The sequence below is a fragment of the Arachis hypogaea genome, chromosome 8 (genome assembly GCF_003086295.3).
Source record: "Arachis hypogaea cultivar Tifrunner chromosome 8, arahy.Tifrunner.gnm2.J5K5, whole genome shotgun sequence".
NCBI classification, from domain to species: domain Eukaryota; kingdom Viridiplantae; phylum Streptophyta; class Magnoliopsida; order Fabales; family Fabaceae; genus Arachis; species Arachis hypogaea.
In genome coordinates, this window is record NC_092043.1 from 5482898 (window position 1) to 5506411 (window position 23514).

Sequence of the window (23514 nt, forward strand, 5' to 3'; positions counted from 1 at the left end):
ACACAACATTCGCTAAGCATGAGGGTTTTTCGAAGGACCGTTGCAAGGTACAACAATAAGCAAGTCGTATCTTTCAACACAGACAAAAAATAAATAATGAAACTTTATAGAAAATATGTAAAGTTTGAAGGTGAAATATGAAAAATGAATGAAGTAAGTACCTTGTTTTTGTTGGATAAGCTGAAAGAGTGTGCGATCAAGATCAGTGGTTAAGTCCACAATTCAAGGTTCAAACACTCCAAAGTTGAATGAGGGAGATTTCAAATCTTACAATACAAACTTGAATCAATGCTTCACATGGAATGCAAAAGAAGAAATAGAGAGAGGTTTGGCACATGTAATAAGGTGATCAGAGAGTTTCGATTAAAAAGAAGAAAAAGAAGAGTAAGAAGAAGAGGAACGTAATCTAAAACATTGGAAATGAATTAAAAATTTTAATGGGAGATGGACTAAATTGGATCCAACTGCAATCTTGTTACGTCATATAGTTGTTGGAAACTTCTAGTGTAGCAAAGGATAGCCATGTCAACATTTTGTTACTTGATGAGTCAGTACTAGAAATGACCCCAGAGACTACTTTGGTATCCATAGGTAAATTTAAGAAACTATTATAGTGAAATTAGAACATCAATAACCAAATTAAATAATCTCGTAAATCTTAAAGATTACTATGAGAATTTTTTTATTGTTGATTTCTTACCTCAAACGGTTTTGTTTATACGGCTGGAATGGGTAAAATGGGGCAACAACCACGGCAGTTCTATTTAAACTCCTCTAAGAAATAACGGCTGGAAATAATTATAAATTGTAGTGAGGTGTGTTTGAAAATTTTTCTTTTTATAAGTAACACCGGCACAAGGCAAACACTATACCTAACTTACATGAAGAATATATAGGTCTACATCGATCCCCTTAAAAAATTAACATAATTAAAATATCTTGGAATAATAAATAAACTGAATTATTCATTATTCACATTTTGTTACTGTAAGCTTATATATATATATATATATATAATTGATCTCCAAGGTGAATAAACTCAAAACCAAGTTCAAAGCTTTCACAATTCACATGGGACTTTGATATATCATGCATTAACGTTCATTTAGAACAGTTTGTACAGTTCCTAGCTTGCTAAATGCTAATATATAATCATTAATCTTTCATGCATGCATGGAGTCCATTCCTTCAAGTATTATTATACCAAAAATACATATAATCCCCATAGGTGATAGGTCTACATATACATATAGATATCCAATCGCATGACCCGGCCAACATATAGTCATAAATTATTTGGACAAGATACCTAACAATATATAAAATTAAATCAGTGTAAGTCTTCGTAAAGCTTTGAAAAAAGACGTGGTTTGATGAGTACATCAAGAGGAGTAGCCTTGGTGCTTGTTAGGCCAAAGATTTCAGTCATATCAATGGGTTCATGAGATGGCTTTGAAATTTCAAAGGATTGCAAGAAAGTAGCCAAAGTTAGATGAATCATGGGCATGGCAAAAGATATCCCGGGGCACATTCTTCTCCCACTTCCAAATGGGATCAGCTCAAAGTGATTACCTCTCACATCAACATTTTTGTGGTTACCGGAAAGGAACCTCTCCGGCTTAAAGTCAAATGGGTGCAACCAAACGCTAGGATCTCTGTGAATCTTCCACAAATTTGTCATTAGTGGTGTTCCTTTTGGAATGTAGTAGCCGCCAATAGTGCAATCCTCTGTAAACACACGGAGTCCAGAAAGAGTTGATGGAGGGTGTAATCTTAATGTCTCTTTAACTATAGCTTGAATGTAAACTAAGTTACTCATGTCTGATTCGTTTACGAATCTTTCTTTCCCAACTTGGATATCCAACTCCTTTTGTGCTTCTTCCAAACTAACAATGTTATTTAGCAAACAAGTTATTATCCATGTAAGGCTTACTGTGCTTGTGTCAACAGCTCCGGCAGTTAAGATCTACAATAACGCACAATTTTACATTTTAGGAACAACATAAATGGGGTGGTTTACTGATGTAAAATGACAAATACATCTAAGAACATTTTCAATACTAATTTTAATTTTAATTTTATTTTAGATATAAATATTTGTAGGACCATTTGTTATAAATAATAATTCGAAATTAAAAGTGAAATTTGTCTATTTTATGCTTAGTCTTAATTTAATTAAAATTTTATATTTTTTTTAATTACTTCATCAACGTAATTTTATATAATCAAAAGTGATATTATATCTTTAATGTGATATCGGTTTTATTTTATCAATCAACTCTAATATAGATTTTAATTTTAAATCAATTCACTTATTAAAGATATTAAAAATAATATTCTAAAAACACTCCATTAGAGATGCTCAAAAATCAAGTCTACCGACAATTTAGAAACAATTTTGGATACATGGAAATAAATCGGTTGACTCAATAATTTGGTTTAAATTTAGTTAAATACTAAATTTAATTTTAATATATTATATCTATCCTATAATAGTTATTAGCTAATGAGATATGTTTAAATATCATTAAAATTTATTATTTTTGGTCATTATTTTTAGTTATTAATTTAATATTTTAGTCTAATAATTTAATAACATATTCTTAATCTATATTTTTAAATATTCATGGCAAACTAATGGATAAAACAATAATTTTGGTAACCTTCTAGTATTTCTTTTACCTAAATTAAATTAACAGTGATATTACATGACCAAATTATTTTAATAATCAAATTCAATTAAATTAATTCAATAGTTTGTTGTCACAATAAAAATTAGATTAAAAAGAAAGAAGAGACACATAAAAAACTTAGTTGTAACGTGATTGCAAAAATAATTTATTCACCTAATATTTTTTTTACCGAATATATTTATATCTATCTTACCTAATTTGGTATAATAGTTATTACCTAATTAATTTAAGAGTATATACCTAAATTGGTCCTCAACGAATTTTATTAGATTAGACAGTTTAGTCTCTCAATAAATTTTTATAACTATAGAAGTCTCAATGTAATAAAATTTATTTGCGTATTTAATAATTTTTAGAGTAATTATCTAGATCAGTGCTTTAATTTTCAAAATCATACATTTTAGTCCTTCAAATTTCAAAATACACAAAACAGCCTCCATTATTTATTTCTGTTAGACAATACAATCTCCAATCCCTCAGTTAGTCACTAATGATGACTGCCAACATGGAATATTAATTCACACATGTGACCATTAAATGTTCATGTGTGCTATATAGATAAATCAATCCTTAGAATGAAGTACAAAATAGCTCCCAAAAAATTTTAAATATCTCAAAGCAGTCATTGAAAAATTTTAAAAATTTCAAAATTATCCTTTTGAATTATTTTATATATCACTATTTCTAAATTAATAAATTTTAATTTTTAAATTTTTTTATCTATTTAGCTCAAATTTGATTATTTATATACAAAATTATTTTACAAACTTTAAAAATAAATTATATATTAATTTTGAAAAGACGTTATTTTTCAAAATAAAAATTTAATAAATGAACTCATTTATTTTTTATCATACAAGATATTAAGTTAATTTTTTAAGTATCATATTCTATACTCATTCTTTAATGATAAAGAAGAGAATATATTAGTGTTATTAGAAGAGATAGGAGTACTCTCATTTAACATAAATTTTTTTATATGACTAATTAAAAATATTTGTACAAATGCTTATAAAGAAAATACTTTAAAAATTGCATGCAATATAAATCATGTCACCTATGAAGTCAAATTTATAAATTTTGGTCAATCATAAGGTTAATGTAGATTATTTACAAAATCACAACGTAAAACTCTTAATACTTTGTAACACTTAAAAGCTATTTTTGCTACGACAATTAGCTATTATACCAAAAAAATAATTTATTTTTACTAAGGAATATTGTCTAAGTTTGTTTAATGTTAATATGTTTAGGTATATAAATGATAATAATTTTTATAATTCAATAACCTCTTAAATTTAATTATCGTTATTATGATTTTTACATAATCTCCATATAGACATCATAGATTAATAATTAAATAATATTATTCTTTATAATATTTTAGTGTTAATAAATAAAATTATTTTTCGTATATATTTTATTACTTTTTGTATTCTTAATTTATTGTATATTTTTAATAATATTTTATAGGTACTGTTCCGAGGGTTACTTGAAATTGGGTTGTTTTTTGGCCTGAACGTAAGGTCCAGACTACTTTTGAGGCAGCGTCCGACTTCTGCTGGTACCGAGGTGCCGCCCTTTGAGTTTCTCATGAGGAGGTGGGAGGTGATACCTATAAGGGACTCCGATGCTTAAGTTAGAAAGGGATTAAAGCAGATTTTTTGCAAATTGGGTTCTAAATATACCTGAGAGTGTCAGTGTATTTGTAGTAGAGTAGATAACCACCATTTTAGAGTAGTTCCACCTTTAGTGATGAATAACTATTCCCTTTTTCTAGAAAAGTTAAGATTTCCCTTCAAAATAAGTGGAAGATATCTTAAGAGTTAGTTACTTATTCACATAAGTAGAGCTGAACTGCCGTCGTTGTGCCCGACCTCTATGAGGTCGGATAGGTGTAGCAGTTAGATCTCTTGAGTGAGCTTCTATTCATTTTAGGCCTGGCTATATTTTTTGAGCCAGGATATGAACAGTGTCGCTGGTTGAGTCTGAGCTTTTCGAGGTTGGACTCGAGCATTTGTAGATTAGACTAGTCTCTTTGTGGATGTAAACATCAGATCCGGTAAACCGCCTTCCCTGGGACTAGGTCAGGTACTCGACGTGTTTTAAAATTTGTGGCGCTATGTGTTTTCGTAGTTTTGAGTATATTACTCTACGGTTACCTTAGTAATCATGCGCCATAAATGAGGGGGAGTGGAATTACTCCATTGCCCTTAGTGTGTTATAAATACCCAAAATCTTTCTCTTTTTTTCTTTTTTTTTTTTTTTGCTTCTTCTGAAATGTTCTTCTTCATCCCTCTCCTTTCTTTAGATTCTTCATTTTCTTCGTCTCAAAATTTTAAGATTTCTTTGCTCTGAATTTTTGCTTCGTGTGGAACATTCGTGTTTTTCCTGCTTTTGCGTACTCTTTCCACCACGCATTTCTTCAAGGTTGGTCCCTTTAACCTTTGAACTTTCTTTACTGTGATTTTTGTATTCTGAGCATATTTCTTTCGTTTGAAATATTTTTTTACCGTTATCACTAGAGGGTTCGCAATATGTTTGGAGGTTCCTCTTTGTATCTTGAAAATCATTCTCAAGGATTCGCTTTCTTTACTTGAATCTTTTCTTGTTATTGTTGTTGTGAATCTGAGTGTGGGGTTTTCCCTGTGTTGCCCCCAAATGGTGAAGTCTGTATGAGTACAGCGCCATTTTTATCTTTACAACGTAGTTTATCTATTTGATTCAGAAAAGAGGTTAAAAACCATGGCCATATTCTTTCTTGTTGAGGATAGTTCGACCTTTTATGTAATCTTCTAAATGCTTTAGATATTGTACCCGACTTTCCGACTTTGTTGTGATGATCTTCTTTTGTTGTATTATAGGTGTAGCTTTTATATCTCGTTCAGTAATTCTCAGCATGTCGTCTAAAGTCCCGTCTAATCTAACTTAGGTAGATGTATCTATTCTTTCTTCCGTTTTCATTATTTATAATGAGTATGTTGAGACCCTTCATAGGAATCATAAGTTGTGTGAAAACTGAGAGAATGAGCATAGATATGAGGTCGTAGTTGTTGATCCTGAAGAGAGGATTTGTTTTTCTCGACTTGACAAGTCGGAGTGTCATTTTCAAATATGTGTATAAATGCTTTTTTACAAGGTTGGGGGTTAGCCTTCTTTTTATCGACTTTGAGTCCGAGGTCCTTAGGCTTTGGAAAGTCGCTCCTTCCCAACTCCGTCCCAACTCTTGGGATTTTCTGAATATTTATCAACTTCTCTGCCGTGAACTCGATGTTTTTCCTTCTCTTAAAGTTACCTTTTTGTTCTGACGAAGTCTTTTAGTTCTAAGAAGTAGGGCTGGATCTCCTTTCGAGCTGTTCAGAAGAGGAAGGTCTTTGTCATTTTTTACGATTCTTTCTATGACTTTAAAATTTACTTTTTTAAGATCCGATTTGTTGAGGGTTTCCGACCTTTCTTTCTGGATGAGAGGGATGAACCCATTTTTAGCTTGTATTAGGAGAAAAATTCTGTAATTCTTAAGTACAACTTGGATGACTTGGATAAGGTCCAGGAGAGTGTAGTCGCCTTATTTCAAGAGTGTTAGGGCTGAGCTCCTTATCTGGATACCAAAATTTTTTTAGGAAATCCAAGCCAAATATTGCCCAAGCTAGGTAGCATTTCCTTTTACCTTTGTAGATAAATTTTGTTGATTATTTTGTTGGCTTGACGTAACCCAACTTTGATATCATGCAGAAAAGATGGATCTTAAGTCAGCTGCTATGAAAACTCTTTGGACTGCCAAGAAGATTTTTGTTGCTCGTACTATCCAATTACAAGAAGTTGAGAGTCAGACAACCTTCTTTCTCCTTCCAAGTCGAACTCGGGTGCCTCTGTCTCCCTCAAAGTTACTCCTATCCAACTCCTCCTCCTCTCACTCCTCATTCTAACTCTGGTAATCAAGAAATTTCCCTTGTGCTTCCTCTTCCCGAGCCTAATCCTAAAAAACGTAAGACTTCTAAGTCAGGAAGCGTTTATGAACCGGACATTGATGGTATTGAATTTTGTAAAAAACACATCCTTCCACACAGCTTTATTAGCATGGATGATGTTTCCGTGAAGAACCTTCTTCAAGTACTTGCCTGAGGTGAAATTTGTACAGTCGGGGTATGCTCTACTTTGATGAGGAAATTGGAGAAGACTCCTCTAGGTGCTACTTGACGCTCTTTGGCTGACTTACAAGCTAAAGTGGCATCTTTGAGGGAGTTCAAAAGGAGCTGGAGGATGAAATGAGGCCCTTATTTTTAACCTTGCCAAGGCTCGGGAGAGGGTGAAGCAGTCTGAAGCCGCTTGTGCCATGGCAAAGGGCCTAAAGAAGAAGGTTAAAAAGAGCTATACCAGGGTCTTAGGGGAGAAGCTACATTTTGTGGATGAGATTACCAAGTCAAAAGAGAGGTATGCATATTTAGAGGAGTCTATAGCTCAGGAAATGGACGAGCTAGTTGAAAATTTGAAGGCCCAGTTCTGAGTTATAGCTCCCGAGGTGAACTTCTGCCTCATTAGTCCTGACAACATCGTGGTGGATGAGAAAATTGTCCCTAAAACCAGAAGATGAGGAGGACACTCTTATGCTCGACCCGAAGACTTCGGAAGTCCGAGCCAAGGGAGCTTCTCAGGTGGATGATGAGAGTATTGCTTCTCAGCCAGAAATGCTCCTGACCTCCTCTGCGTAACCCAAAGACACTTTTAACATGACTCCTAGCGAACAAATCCTTGCTCCTTAATTTTAGTTTCAAAGTATTGGAAGGCCCGACATGTGTGTCTTTATGAATAACTTAATTTTTTAATAGCTATAGTTTGAACAATTTCTCTTTTATTTTACTGCCAAGAAAAAACCTTTCTCTATTATTTGAATATGTGGTGGCTTCTGTATAAATGAGTGTTTCTTCAATCATCTTTTATTAGTTGGCACAACTGTTTCTTTAGCCTTTCGCGACTTAGTAAAAATTTTCATTAAGTCACTTTTGATGCTGTTTTTGCTAAGTTGTGGAAGATGTCATTTAAAAATAGTTCAGGCATTATTATGAACCTTTCATTTGTAAGATGTATACCGTTTCCCTTAATTAGTTGTGCTCCGACCTTTAGTAGTCGGTTTTAACAAGTTACTTTTGCATTTTGTTTTAAGCCTAACTATTTTAGGTAGTAACGAGGTCGGACCATAATCTACTTACATAACTTCTTACACTAATTTGTACATCGTCACTTCATCTTGTCAACTATCTAGGTTGGGCAATGATTTTCATGTTTTTTTGAGCTTAAATTAGTGCGTTTAAATGGAAAACTTCATAAAAAAATGAACTATCATTAATAAGGAAAAAATGATTTACATAAGTTTTGTTGCTACCAAGAGTTTTCTATTAACCTTTAACCCTCACTATGGTGCCTTGTTAACACCCCCTCTAGGAAAACCCTTCTTGGAAAAAATTATGAAGTCGGAAAAAAAAGTACACTAGGGAGCAAGGTGCGCTTTCTAACTGTAGTCTCTTTTTAGGTTACATACGTGCCATGACCTTGGGAGCTCATTTTCCCTTAAGTCGGACACTTTGTAGTAATCTTTTCCTAAGGCTTCAGTGATCTTGTAAGGTCCATTCCAGTTTGCAGCCAACTGTTCTTCGCCCGACTTCTATGTTCTGAAGTCATTTCGGATTAATGTGAGGTCGTTTGTGGCAAAGCTTCTTTTGATGACTTTCTTATTGTACCTTAAGACCATTCTTTGTTTCAATGCTTCTGTTTTTATTCGAGCTTATTCTCGGACTTCTGGGAGGAGATGAAGTTCTTCCTTTTGAACTCGGACGTTTCCTACTTCATCGTAGAATCTAACCCTTGGAGATTCTTCATTAACTTCTATAGGTATCATGGCTTCTATGCCGTAAGCAAGTTAGAAAAGAGATTCCCCTTTTATTGAATGGGGAGTTGTTCAATATGCCCACAAGACTTGAGGGAGCTCATCTGCCCATGTTCCCTTTGCGTCTTGTAGTCGGCATTTTAACCCGAGTAACATGACTTTATTCGCAGCTTTTGGTTGTTGATAAACCACTATTTCATGGTTTATTTTGTGTTTAATTGAGTGGATTTTATCAACTCTTTACCCACTTATTCATACTATTCGCATGTTTTACATTTGCCTTCCTAATTATGTGCTTTGATTGAAAACATGCTTCTTTGATCTTATATTTGCTTATTATTAATCCTCTCTTATTACCATTAGATGCCTTGATATGTGTGTTAAGTGTTTTTAGAGATTATAAGGCAGGAATGGCTCAGAGGATGGAAAGGAAGCATGCAAAAATGGAAGGAATACAATAAGTTGGAGAAATTGCTAAGCTGTCCAGCCTGACCTCTTCGCACTCAAACGGCTATAACTTTAGCTACAGAGGTCCAAACAACGCGGTTCCAGTTGCGTTGGAAAGCTAACGTCCAGGGCTTAGATTTGATATATAATTTGCCATAGCTGCCCCGATGCCAGGCGACGCGAACGCGTGAGTCACGCGGACGCGTGACCTGGCAGGAACGCAACCCGCGCGGCCGCGTGAGCCATGCGGCCGCGTCACTTTTTCGCGACCTGTACGGACCAGAAAGCGCTGGAAGTGATTTCTGGACTGTTTCTGACCCAGTTTTCGGCCCAGAGGACACAGATTAGAGGCTATAAAGTGGGGGAATGCATCCATTCATAATTATGCTTTCATAATTCACTTCTCATGATTTAGATTAGTTTTGAGAGGGGTTCTCTCCTCTCTCTCTCTCTTAGGATTTAGGACTTCTCTTTCTAGAGTGACTCTCGATCCAGGTTCAATGTTCCTATTTATGTTTCTCTTTTATTTTTATTTACTCTAATACTTTTATTTGTATTTGATTTATATTGCCCAATTGGCTTATGAACTTTTCATGTTAAGATTTGAATGATCTATTTATTATAATTTGAGGTATTTCAGTTTAATATTACTTTCTTTTATTTACATGATTATTGCCTCCCATCTGAAGGCATTTTTATTCCAGCAGTTTCAATTTTCCTTCCTTTTGGCTTTGGTTAAATAATTGGTGACTCTAGAGTTATTAAACTCATTGTTGATTGAAAATTGGAATTCATCCACTTAACTTACCTTCATAGTTAGAGGTTAACAAAGTGGGAGAAGAATCCAATTCTCATCACAATTGATAAGGATAACTGGGATAGGACCTCCAGTTCCCATACCTTGCCAAGAGTTTATTTTATAGTTATTTATTTATTTTTCTTATTATTTTTTTGTGCAACATACTGCCCCCTTACTTCCAAAACCCCAATTTTACCTTTTTCATAACCAATAATAAGAACATACCTCCCTGCAATTCCTTGAGAAGACGACCCGAGGTTTAATACTCGGTTATCAATTTTAAAAGGGGTTTGTTACTTGTGACAACCAAAATGTTTGTACGAAGGAATTTTTGTCGGTTTAGAGACTATATCTACAACACGACTGTTTTTATGAAATTCTTTACTGGCAAAAATCCTAACGTCAGTTGTCTATTGGCTTGGGAATGTTCTACCAATGTGAATTGGTGCTTAATCTTAAGGCTTGCCACCAAGCTTCTGTAGGCTGAGTCGGTGAACTGAGTTTCATTGTCCATGGTAATGGAGTGTGGAACTCCAAACTGGGTGACAATATTCTTGTAAAAGAACTTTTGAATTCATTGAGCTATGATGGTTGCTAAAGGTTCTGCCTCGATCCACTTAGTGAAATAATTAATACTTGCTATAAGGTACTTTACTTGTCAGGTGCCGCGGGAATGGCTTGAGGAGGTCTAATCCCCATTTTGCAAATGACCAATGCGAGGTTATGCTGATGAGCTCTTATGGCGGTGCCACATGGAAGTTAGTATGCTTTTGGCAATGCGAGCATCTTTTAACGAAGTAGGCTACCTCCCGTTGTAAGGTCAGCCAAAAGAAGCCAGCTCGGATTACCTTTTTTGCTAGTGATCGTGCTCCTAAGTGATTTTCGCATATGCTGCTGTGGACATTTTTCTAAGACTTTATTAGTCTTGGAGGTCGGGACACACTTTAATAGAGGTGTAGATACCTCTCTTCTATAGCGGATATTTTGAACCAAAGTGTAGTTTTGTGCTTCCATTATGAGCCTCCTTGCTTCCCTTTCTTCTTTAGGGGTGATATTGAATTTAAGGTATTCGAGAATGGGGGTCATCCAACCTAGGCTTACACTGGAGATAGCCATTGTACCCAACATGTCGATTTCCTTGGCCACTGATGGTGTGTGGAGAGTTTTCTGGATCAAACTTCTATTGTTTCCCCTAGCTTGGTGCTAGCCAATTTGGAAAGGCCATCAACTCGAATGTTGAATTCCCGAGCTATATGTCGGATTTCCATTTTCAAAAATAGCTAATTGTTCCCGTATTTCTTGTAAGTACTTTTTTATGTTGGGATCTTTAGCCTTATAAGTCCCATTAACTTGAGAGGTTATTACTTGAGAATCACTAACTACAATCAACTTTACTCCCCCGACTTCTTTGGTTAGCCTCAAGCCAGCGAGTAAGGCTTCGTACTCGGCTTGATTGTTGGAAGCTAGAAACTCGAATTTTAATGAAAGTTCTATCACAGTTCCATTTTAGTTCTCCAGGATGACTCCTGCTCCACTTCCAGCTTTATTGAATGATCCATCCACATATAAATTCCAGGTTGTAGGACTTCCTTGAGTTTTTGTGTACTCCACTATGAAGTCAGCGAGGTATTGGGATTTTATTGTTGTCTGAGTTTCATACTTTAAGTCGAGTTCAGACAGTTGGCCCATTGTAGCACCCGACCTACAGTGTCTGTCTTTTAGAGGATATGCTTCATAGGTTGATTAGTTCAAAGTTTTATGATATAAGCTTGAAAGTAAGGTTAGAGCCTTCTAGAAGTGAGCACAAAGGCATATGCAAACTTTTCTATTTTTGATAGTTTAGTTCTATCCCCTATAGAACCTTGCTAACAAAATAAATTGGTTGCTATCCGTTCTCAGCTTCTCGGACTAAGACTGAGGCTATGGTCCTATTTGCAACTGCTGAGTATAACACAAGCTAAGCCCTTAGAGCAGGTCGGGTCAGTATTGATGGCTGACTCTGAAAGTTTTTGAAGCCTTGAAAAGCTTGTTCATATTCTCGAGTCCACTCAAATTGGCATCTTTTCTTGAGTATTGAGAACAGCAGTAGAGATTTCAGGGCCGATCCTGCCAAGAATCTAGATAAGGCTGCCAACCTTCCATTTAATTGTTGGAGTACCTTGAGACAAGTCGGGCTTTTCATCTCAGGTATTGCTTTACACTTGTTTGGATTGGCTTCAATACCCCTTTGGGTAAGCATAAAGCCTAAGAATTTCTCAGCTTTCATTGCGAAGGTACACATCAAGGGTTTTCGTCTCATCCCGTACTTCTTTATCGTGTTGAATATTTCGGCTAAGTCAGACAAGAGGTTGACATCTTCCTTAGTCTTGACAAGCATGTCGTCCACATATACTTCCATCAATTGTCCAAGGTCAGATGAAAACACCTTGTTCGTTAGTCACTGATACGTGACTCCAGCATTTTTTAATTCAAAAGGCATTATTACGTAACAATAGTTAGCTTTTAGAGTGATGAAAGATGTCTTCTCTTAGTCCAATTTATACATCAGGATTTGATTTTATTTTAAGTATGCTCATAAATGACAGGTATTTATATCCTAAGGCTGAGGCTACTAAGGCATCAATGTTGGGAAGAGGATATGGATTTTTGGGACAAGCTATATTGAGGACGGTATAATCGATACACGTTCACTATTTTCCCTTCTATTTCTTCACCAGGACTATATTAGCTAACCACAAAGGATATTATACCTCTTTTATGAGGCCAACTTCTTTTAGGGTTGAGTTTTCGTCGCTTTTGTTAAATACGTCGTGAGACCGGGTAAACAGGGAGCTTGTGACACATAAGGTTGGGGTGTATCTAGGGCATATCAGAGGCTTTCCAGGAGAAGAGGTCGGAGTTTTATTGTAAGAGCTTAACAAGGTTTTCTTTTAATTCTTCACCAAGGTTGGCTCTTGTTGTTTTCTCAGCCTGGTCTTCGATTTGAACCTCTTCAATTTTCCCACCAAGTTGTGGTCGTAGTTCTTCTAGTGCTTGAATACCGCCGAGTTTAATAGTGTTAACTTCTTTACCTTTTATGTTTCTCTGTATATTCAAGCTCTCATTATAGCATTTTCATGCCAATCTCTAATCTCCTCTTATGGTAGAAATTCTCTCTGAAGTCAGGTATTTCATGCAAAAACGAGGAGTGAAAACGACCACACACAGCTAGTCGGTTCAATGTTGTCCGACCTATCAATGCATTGTAGGCTGATGAAAGTTCTGGACTTCAACCCCTTACCAAAAATAGTATACAAGGAGATGAAGTTGAGAGGTTAGATTGGTGTGTCTTCTAACCCAAAAGATTATCGGGAAAGGCTCTTAGTTCTTTTTTTTTCTAATCCGAACTTGTCAAAAGCGGATTTGAATAATATATTGACCGAGTTTTCCTGATCTACCAGAGTACTGTGGAAGTTTGTTTTAACAACCCAAGTTTTTGAAAAATTAAATAATGAGTTATTTACAATTTATTAAATTTGTTGAGAATTTTATTCTAAGAAAATTATTTTACTAAAAGTAATTAAATTGATTAAGAGATAAGTTGATTTTAAATCAATAAATTTTTTTATATAATCCTATTATAAATGTATATTTTGCGTAGTTAAAATTGAAATTTGCAGTGATTGAAATTTATGAAGAATTATGCAATTTAAATTTAAGTAACTGATATTATAAGTTATAATTTATTTATTTGAAGTCTTTATTCTTGAAAACTGATTTAAGATAATTAAATTAATTTTATAATTAATTGAGTTTGAATTAATTAGGGCTTATATGTAGTTTTTATTAAAATGAGATATTAAGTATAATTGAAATTAAAACTTGAAGTAATTGTTATTTTGAACTTGAAATTGTGTTTTATAAAAGATAATTCGTTTAATTTTTTTTAGATCTTAAGTTACAAATAATTATCCGGACTTATTGATATATTGAAAAATAAAATTATATGCATTTTAAAAGTAATTTTGTATTATTATATTTCAATATCAAATAATTATCTTGCCTCAAATATTTTTTAAAATTTCTATATTATTAGCACATATTTTATTCTAACTCTATCCCTAAGTTCCTAATTTTTACACACATCGTAATTATCCAACATGTATATCTGCTCACTAATCACTTACACACACGCACGCGACACTAATTCCTCCCATATTCACACACGGGTTTCACTCTGAGCCACTCCCTCATACACAAAAATATGTGACAAACACGCATAAAGAAATCAGAGAAGAGAGGAACCAAGGTGGGAGAACAAAATGGAGAGGAGATGGGAAGAGAAGGAGGCAACGACGATGGATCTCACTACCACCATCGCCGCCTTCACTGTCATGGAGAGGAGAAAATGAGAAAGAAGGACGTCGCAAGAACCAGAGGTGCACGAGAGAGAGCAGATGCGATCGACGAGGGGAAGAAAGAAGGTTCCACCGTTGCCGTGTCCTACCACCAATGTTGTCGTCAATCAGAGCCCTAGCCGTTGCTGCTGCCACTCCACGCGAGGGGGAAGGAAGGTGCACCAGTGGAGCCACGATCGCCGCGTACTGCCCCACTTCATCGCTGTTGCGGAAGCTTTCCTCACCACTATTGACACCAATTAGGGCAAAAGAGAGTAGGATGCAAGAGAGAGGCTGCCGGAGAGAAAGAGAAGCGAAAACACGATAAAGAAGGGAAGGATGAGGTCCGTTCTCATGCCATTCTGATCTGTCGCCACCGCCGCTATCGTCAATTAGGGTCGAAATCATCGTCGTCATGCCCTGTTTCCATTGATAGAGCTGTCGTTGGAGTCGTTGTTTCGGTTTCAATTCCTCCATTCTTGAAACTATAAGCTTTAATCCTTGCTCTGCTCTTTCTATTTGCTACTGAAATTATCATACATGATAGTGTTGATGCTATTAAGGAACTGTTAGAGCTGCTGTTGATGAGTCTGTTACTGCTACTTTAATTCTGGTTTGATATTTTCTTTGATTATGGTCTATTTACACTTTTTATTGTCACTACCACACTTGTTCTGATTTGATTTTAGTATATGCCTTGTTTTGAATTTTCTAGGGTTGTGTTTGTTTTTTAGTACTATTCAATTTGAATCCTCTGTTCTGCTGTAACCATCATTACTGTCATGGAGTTGACACTACTGCTGTTTCGATTGTTGCCACTGTTGTTCCAGTTGTGTTGGAATTACCACTGCTGCCATGAATTAAAAGGAAAGGGAGTTGTCACGATAAGTCTATGCGAACTTGGTTAACCGAGGTAAAGGATTCGTTTTAAAATTAAAATTTTTTAATTTAAAAATATCCAAAAATTCTTATTGAGTAATTGTAAATAATTTATAAATATTATGTATGACTAATTGATGAGAATTAATTGAATTGTTGCTGTGAATCGTGATTAATTTGGTGTTATTTGTTAAATTGAAATATGATGAGTTAATTGTTGAAAAACTATCATTTTGATAATTGATGAATTGAGTTTGAATTATACCTATGATTGTGACTGTTTTCATTGTTGTGTGTGATTAACTAATGAGATTGATTTTGGTTTGAGGCTGTGGTTGTTATTGATTTTCTGATTGCTTTGAAATTGTCAAAAAATCTGATTAGTAATTGGTGGCAGAGTATTAGTTGTTAAAATAAATTATGATAAATTGATTATTGGGAATATGTTATTATAATAACTGCTGATAAAAGACTGGTGAATTATAGAAAAAGAGAAAATCCGTAAGGATGGCTTAAGTCCATTTTAGGGAAAATTATGTCTGAATTTTTATAAAAATTATAAGAATTTAATAAAAATATACGGATTTAATTAAAATGAATTATGTAAATTGTGTCTTAGATGCTTAATTGGTAGGTTTGATATTCAATAACTGGAAATGAATATTAAGGTTTGTTTGATGATGGTTATTGATTGTTTATAAAATAAAAAAAAATAGATATTCTTTTAAAGTGTTAAGATTAAAGTTAGAGTGTTTGAAAGTAGCTTGAAAGAATGCTTAAGAAGGATAAGAAATGATTTTAAATAATAAAATAGTAATTTTATCTTGATCAAATATTAAAGGAGTTTGAATACTTATAAATTAAACGTTTTGATGTTATGATTGATAAATGGCAGAAAGTGTATCTTTCTGGTGATACAGAAAAATGTATAAAATTATACGGTGATGTAGAGGTGGGAATGATTATATAGTCATGCAGAGGTGTGAATGATTATATGGTGATACAGAGGTATGATTGATTATTTGGTGATGCGGTGGTATGACAAAAAGGAAAAAGAAGAGGAATGAGAAACAATGATTGAGAAAGATAATTGAAAAACCGTGAATGATAAACAAATTATTGAAAACGATAATTATATATGAGAATTGGTTGTTTGATTGGGCCTTTATACTAATTGATAATGTGGGGACACCTATCTAACTGATAGCCTGTATCTCACTGAATGCACATATGATATAGTGATTATATGATTATGATTTTAGCCTAATTGACATGGGTAAACCTGTGTGGCTTTGGTATCTGATTGACATGGGTCCACCCATGTGATACCGGTGCTGGCTAATTCAGTTGAAAACCATATTTGGAGTTTGCCTTGGATAACATCGGGTTGCTAGTAGACAACCGACGCATGAGCTCATAGTTTGCATAGAAAAGGCATTCATCATATTGTTTGCACATTTTCATTTGATTGTGTTTGTTTATTTTATTCTTGTGATTGTGTTGTTTGTCTCTGTTGCAATCAATTTGTGTATTGATTTGGGTTTCTTACTTGTGTCGTTGGTTTGTGAGGTTTGATTTATATGTTTGAGGAATAGTTAGAGTGGCTAAAAATTGTTTAGGAGCATAATTTAAAGGGTTTTAAAATTGTTCTAAGACTTAAGAAAATTTTAAAAGGTTTGATAAAGAAAAATATTTTTAGAATATGAGTTAACTATTTATATTTTATTCTGTATTTTTGCGAACATTCACATTCTCTACTGAGAACGTGTGGTTTGTTCTCACCCCAAAATTTTAAAAACCCTTTTGAGAGGTACAGACAGGACGACTGATTGAAAAACTACCGACAAATAGAAGACTTGTTTGGCTAGTTACTTCTGGGTTTATTTTCCTTCGCCCTTGATGTTTTAAGTGTTGTATTTTTTTTACAGAGGGATTGATTTTATATTTGAATTCTATATGAAGAACTATTATGTATTATTAATTATGTAAATATGTGCCTATTAATATATATTTGTACTTGATGGAAAAATTTTAACTTTCTAGAAAAAATGTCTACAAGTTAAAGGAATTTGGTTAGTAACGCCTTTATTTTGGTACGATCATGACGTGCTAGAAGTTAAGCCGTTATATTTGCGTTGGAGAGTATCATAGTAATCACAACAGGATCGTCATAACTAGATGTCTCTCCTTGAGCGTCTTCTTTAGTGAATAAAATTGTGGACAAGTCTGGAATGTCGCAATCTCCACCGACTTGATATAATTCCTTGAGATGCCTTTTTCAAGAAGACTTAGTTATTCCCCCTCTTGCAAATCCTCCATTTATCATATGTACGTGCCTATCAGAGATTTGTGGTGGCCGATCTCATTGACCCTCGTCTTCATCACCTCTCTTCCTTTTTCCTGGATCGTCTAATCTTTCGACGAGGTACCACTTTAACTGACCTTCTCTGATCAATTTCTCTATCACATTTTTCAGATTATAGCAATCATTGATAGAATGTCCATATAGTTTGTGATACTTACAATATACCGTCCAACATCCAGCTTTCTTGTGCTTAATAAGACGAGGAGGTAGAAGTTTTTTAGTGTGGCAGATTTTCCTATAGATATCGACACAAGAAACTCAGAATGAAGTGTAGTTATAATATCATCGCAGCTTTTCTAAGCTATATTCCTCTTTTTTCTTTGCTTTCTTATCTTTATTCCGAGCTTGTTAGGAAGGGTTTTGCCTTGAAATTGGCTCTCTAAGTCGAAAATTTTTCTCCATGTTGATGTATGTTTTCGCCCATTCTTGTACTTCATATAGAACGGTCGAATGTCACTTGATTGTAGATTAAGAAAACGGCCCTTCTATGAGGTCATTAACCAAATCCACTATTACTGCTTCTTTGGGTAAATTTTGAATCTAGAAACAAGCTTTGTTGAATCTTTCTATATAAACTCAAAGAGTTTTTCCGACTTCTTGTTTGACTCCCTAGAAGGCTAGGAGCATGTTTGACTTTATCTTTTTGAATTAAAAAGCGGGTGAGAAATTTTCTTGCAAGGTTGTCGAAACAAGTTACTGACCTAGATGGTAAACTATGAAACCACTTCATCACCGCTTTGGTTAATGTCGTCGAAGAAGCTTTGCAGTGAGTTGCATTGGACGCGTTAGCCAAATATATTCGACTTTTAAAATTACTGAGGTGTTGTCTCGGGTCGATCATTTTTCATAGAGGTCTATGACGGGGCTTTTGAAGTTCCTAGGAACCCTAGTCCGCATGATCTCTTCAATGAATGAATCTTCTCCTCCAAGAGAGCTTTCCTCCTGATCCGCACAATTGCTCCGATTTTAAAGGTCGGCCTCTAGTTTCCAAAGCTTTTCTTCTAGCTTTCTTTGTTGTCGTACCTCCTTTCGCAAATCTTTTTCCGCTTCTCTTTGTCAGTCGATCTCCTGTTCAAGTTACTCTAATCAGCCATGATGCCGATGTACGAGTCCCATTATCTCGGTTATATGTGGGGGCTCTTCACTTTCTGGTGAATGTATATCTGAATGGATTCTCCTCGATGGAGGATTTCCTAATGTTCCCTCCCCGTTAGGACCACTCGTTCTATCATGATGTGGAGGTATCATGAGAGCTTCGTCGTCGTTATGAGGTTCTGGTTCTGACTCAGATGTCTTGTGACCATCTTCGAACTGATTGTCCGCCATGATTGGGTGTAAACTTTCAGGTCCCCAACAACGGCACCAATGTTCCGATGGTTACCTGAAACTGGGTTACTTTTGAACCTGAATGTGAGATCCAGACTCCTTTTGAGACAGCGTCTGACTTCTATTGGTGTTGAGGTGCCGCCATCTGAGTTTCTCGTGAGGAGGTAAGGGTGGTACCTGCAATAGATCTTGATGCTTAAGTTAGCAAAGATTTAAAGCAAGTTTTTAGTAAATTAGGTTCTGAATATACTTAAAAGTGTCAGTGTATTTCTAGTAGAGTAGATAACTACCTTTTTAAAGTAGTTCAACGTTTAGTGGTGGATAACTGTTCCCTTTTTTTAGGGAAGTTGTTGAGATCTCTCTTCTAGCTAGATAAATGGAAGATATCTTAAGAGTTAGTTACTTATTCACATAAGTAGAACTGAACTACTATTGTCACGCCCAACCTCTATGAGGTCGGATAGATGTAGTAGTTGGATCTCTTGAGTGAGCTTCTATTCATTTTAGGTCTAGCTATGTTTTTTGGCCCAGGTTATAAACAAGTACCATTTAATAAAACTATTACAAGATGGTTTTTGAAAAAGATTAAAAATATTCTAATGGATTATTTTGAATTTTTTAAAATTTTTCAAAAATTATTTTGAGATTTTTTTCAATTTTTCGAGGATTGTTTTATACTTTATTCTAATAATTAATATGTCCAGCTAGCATACACATGATCAATTAATGTTCTACGTTAGTGACTACTGAAAGAAGACTGTATTATCTCTAGAATAATAAAAAAATTTGAGTACTAAAGTGTCAAATTTAAATTTTTTTTAAATCTAATTTAAATATTTATTCTTAACTTAATATATTACCTAATTAAAATTTAATTATCGATACATTTAAGATAAAAACATTACAAGTAATTCATATTGATTATTTTCATGAAAATATCTATAAAGATAATATATCAAATCTTTTAAACCACCCAACTATTCACCGTAATATCTTTAGACGAAGACATCGATATCGAATTATTAGCCACCCATTTTTTTTTTTGTCTTATATTTAAACTAATGCTAATCAATTTTCTTGTGTTTTACGCTACAAATATTGCCCTCTTACATTTTCCTACACCTATTCATCCAACATTTTTTAAAGGGGGCCACTCCAATGAAGTCATCAAAAATGACTTCCGCTGAATCTCAAAGCTGCACCATTGGATATTATTTTGGGATTGAAAATTTTATGGACATGCGTCACTTATGATGGACAAGAAATTAAAGTTGGTGCAGTGTAATTTTTCTATTTTGGTTCAATGTGTTAAATGAATCTAGTTAAACCGATATAAAAATAAACCGGTTTATAACAATAATTAAAATTAATTTTAATTTTTTTATTAATAATAAACCAATTTATGACAACAATTAAATATTCTAAATGTCATCTCGAAAACGAATTTAACTTTTAGTTTTAGGTTTACAAATAATCATACATGAAGTGATATATTTCATATCAAAATTATTTTTTAAATTTTATCTTAATCATTAATTTATATAAAATGGTGCTCTAAATTTATTCTAGATAACTAATTTACACTTAATTAGAGATTTAACCGTGAACTTGACATTAAATTATATTCTATATTAAATCTCAACTTTTAATTAATATTAATTTTTAGTGTAAGAGTGAATTTCACATATAGTAATGCTTTAATTTTGATTGAAATCACTAATTCACATTTAATTAGAAGTGCAAAAGAGAACTTCATATGACTACATCAAATCATACTCTAAATTTGATATTAAAAACTAATTAACACTTTTTTTTGTTGTCATTATTATGAACTTCAAATTAAATTATGTTCAAATTTTTATATGACCATATCACTAATTATCATTTATTTATATGTATAAACAAAATTTTTAAATTAAATCATACTCTAAATTTAAGTGAATTTAATAAAAATTTAAATTTTTATTTTAATAAATACTCAACAAATCATTACAAATTTAATTTTATAATTTTACCAAAAAAAATTTTAATTAAAAATTTTAACTTTACCAAATTTAGTATTTATTAATTGTAATAATAATTAATAAATATTAAATAAAATAAATTTCAGCTATTTTAACTAATTTTTTTTTGTTTTTTAAACATTATTATTATAAAATAAAAGGTACATTATACAAATAATTACATAATGTATACACAAAAGCTATGATTTATTTTATTATAATTTATTTATATTTAGATATACTTACTTTTTAGTTTTTTATTTTTATTATTGAAGGAGAAAAAAATTAAGTAAATTTATTAATAAAAATATTAACCAAAAGATATATTAGTATTTTTAAATTTGAATTATACAGTGGTTTGGTTCAATACAATTTAATAAAATCGGACCAAATTAAAAAGCAAATCACGTAGGACACTTGTTTCAATCATAAGAAGGATTTCAGGTGAAGTCATTTTTAATGCCTTCATTTAAGTGGGCGCCTTTCTTTTAAATGTATTATAATGCACTAATGAAATGATTGATCATAATAATGTGTCCAAAGATTAAAGTGGATAAGTGGGATTTACTGTAAATAAAGATAAAGACGATGAGTTATTAGAATCAAAACTGCATAAATATCCATACCAGCACTGTAGCTTTGATGATGGTATCGACATCATATCCTGCAAGCTCATCAGTACCATCAAGAACAGAAAGCATCACGTCAATGAAATCTTGACTCCTACCATCCTCTTCTAAAACCCTTTTCATTCGATGCTCTTCTAACCACTTCCCACATATGGCGTCCAATTCCTTAGCGGTTTCTTTCATGGCTTTCTCGTGCCCACCCAAGTCCACCCACCGAAGCCAAGGCACCGCATCACCCACTAATATCATCCCCAGTTGCTGCACAAATTCCCTCAACGCTTTTAAACACCGCCGTCCTTCCTCAGAACTGCCGCTGTCTCCGCCCAAGTATCGCTTCCCCGAAAAGACTCTGAGAATCGTAGTGATGATCAACTCCCCAAACCACTTCTTCATCTCCACCGCCACATACCCCGACTCGTTCTTCTCATCCTCCCACTTTTTGAAAAGCGCTTTGATACTGCTTTCTACTTCCGAGACACGAACGGGGCCTAAGAGCTCCACTCGCTTGTTGGAGAGCAATTCCTGGTTCGCAATCCTTCGCATCTCGCGCCAGTATAGGTGATTAGGTGCGAAGGGAAACATGGCTCCTTTGTATGCCAAGCGTTCGACAGCGATGAGGTTACTAGGTCGTGATGATAAGGTTACGTCGTTGGTGGTGAAGCATTCTTTAGCGGTTTTCCAGTTGTTGATGACCACAGCACGTTGGGACCCGATCTTGATGGTGAAAAGGCTTCCGTATTTGTCTGCCATGGCGCCTAGAGTTTTGTGAGGTGGCCTTGAAGCTGCGAAGAGAGGGAGATGGCCTATTATGGGCCATGCACCCGCCGCTAAGGGTGGCTCTCTTCTACCTCCGCTAAGTTTTGACCTCCTAAAAAGAAAGAGGAAAGGAAGTAAGATTAGAGAAACGAGTCCAATTACTTGATAATAAGTAGCGCTCAAGCAAAAACTCATAATTATAACTTCTAATTATGATCGTTGGGTCGCTTCGCTCTTTCAGTTATGAAGTGGAAGAGACTAGCTAGAGAGTATGACACTATTATTGGTAGATTGTTCGAGAACCTGCACTCAGATATTTTTTAACGAGTGTACTCAAATAAAAGAATTTATTTTCTTTAACCAATTTATGTCATACACACTAAAATGGGATTTTTTATTTAAATAAATTAAATAAATGTTATTTATTGAAATAAATAATTTTAAAAATTATTATGAAATTGCGTAAGATTACTTATCTCGTTTAATTTACATTGTAAACGAGATAAAATAGTGTGTGACATGTGTATATTTTGTTTACAGTATAAACGAGATACATTAAGACAAATTTTCAACAACTATAAAAGGATGTGCAACCCTTGGCATTCTCCACATATATTTCAAATCTTCTTTTCCGTTTTTCTTTCAAAAAATAGGCAAAAATGTCTAGTAGTAGTGGATATATGGTTGTCTGTGTGTATCCAAATTGTCGTATGAAAAACAGTAACAATGGGGTGATATTTGAGTGTGAGAATCTGTTACTGTTGCGCACTCGACTCGTAAGTTCATTGTCCGAGTTGAAGAATCTGATATTGAGCAACCTTGGTGGTTTAGGGAGAAAAGATCTCGGAAGGGTGCGGTATAGGTTGCTAGCACCGTTGGGTAATAGAATTTTTCGGTTTCGTCTGTTTCGGCTCTAGGGTAATGAGCATGTGCGACTCATGTTTGAGATCCATGGGAGAATCATGGCGGAACAAGTAATGGAGCTTTCTGCCGAGGTTGGTGATGTTAGTGGCGGTGGTTCTGTCCACTCGACCTTTATGCAGGATGACCCACCTCTCGCACCACTACCAATTCATGTTGACAGTCCAGTGGAAGACATGGACGTGGGTGATGAAGACTCCGACGAAGAATGCATTGCAGACAACAACGATGGTGATTCTTTTAAAGATGATGATGAGGAGGAGTTTGTACCGAAGACGCCGACCAAGACAACGGTGCGCTATGTTTTGCCTCCCCCCACCGGATTCCGGCACTATCAAATGTATCAAGTCACTATCATACATTGGATCTGGATGCCATGCATGAGAAATCTCCATTTTTCAACATCAAAGAAGAGGATTACAACCTAGACGGTTGGGTA

At 34.4% G+C, this 23514-nt stretch overlaps 1 protein-coding gene across 3 annotated transcripts; it reads right to left on the reverse strand.

The window, feature by feature from the left end:
• Nucleotides 1–1131: 1131 nt before the first annotated feature.
• LOC112705789 (cytochrome P450 82A4) lies at nucleotides 1132–22528 on the reverse strand. 3 transcript variants are annotated; one of them, XM_025756756.3, is made up of 3 exons: nucleotides 22359–22509; nucleotides 21396–22266; nucleotides 1132–1966 (listed from the first exon to the last, which is right to left on the reverse strand). In XM_025756756.3, the coding sequence occupies exons 2-3, from the start codon at nucleotides 22146–22148 to the stop codon at nucleotides 1331–1333; spliced, it is 1389 nt and encodes a 462-aa protein (XP_025612541.1). In that variant the 5' UTR covers nucleotides 22149–22266; nucleotides 22359–22509; the 3' UTR covers nucleotides 1132–1330. The 3 variants fall into 3 exon arrangements, with proteins under 3 accessions (XP_025612541.1, XP_025612540.1, XP_072057746.1); XM_025756755.3 differs by having other exon boundaries at nucleotides 21396–22528; XM_072201645.1 differs by lacking the exon at nucleotides 1132–1966 and adding an exon at nucleotides 17753–18954 and having other exon boundaries at nucleotides 21396–22512.
• Nucleotides 22529–23514: the final 986 nt, after the last annotated feature.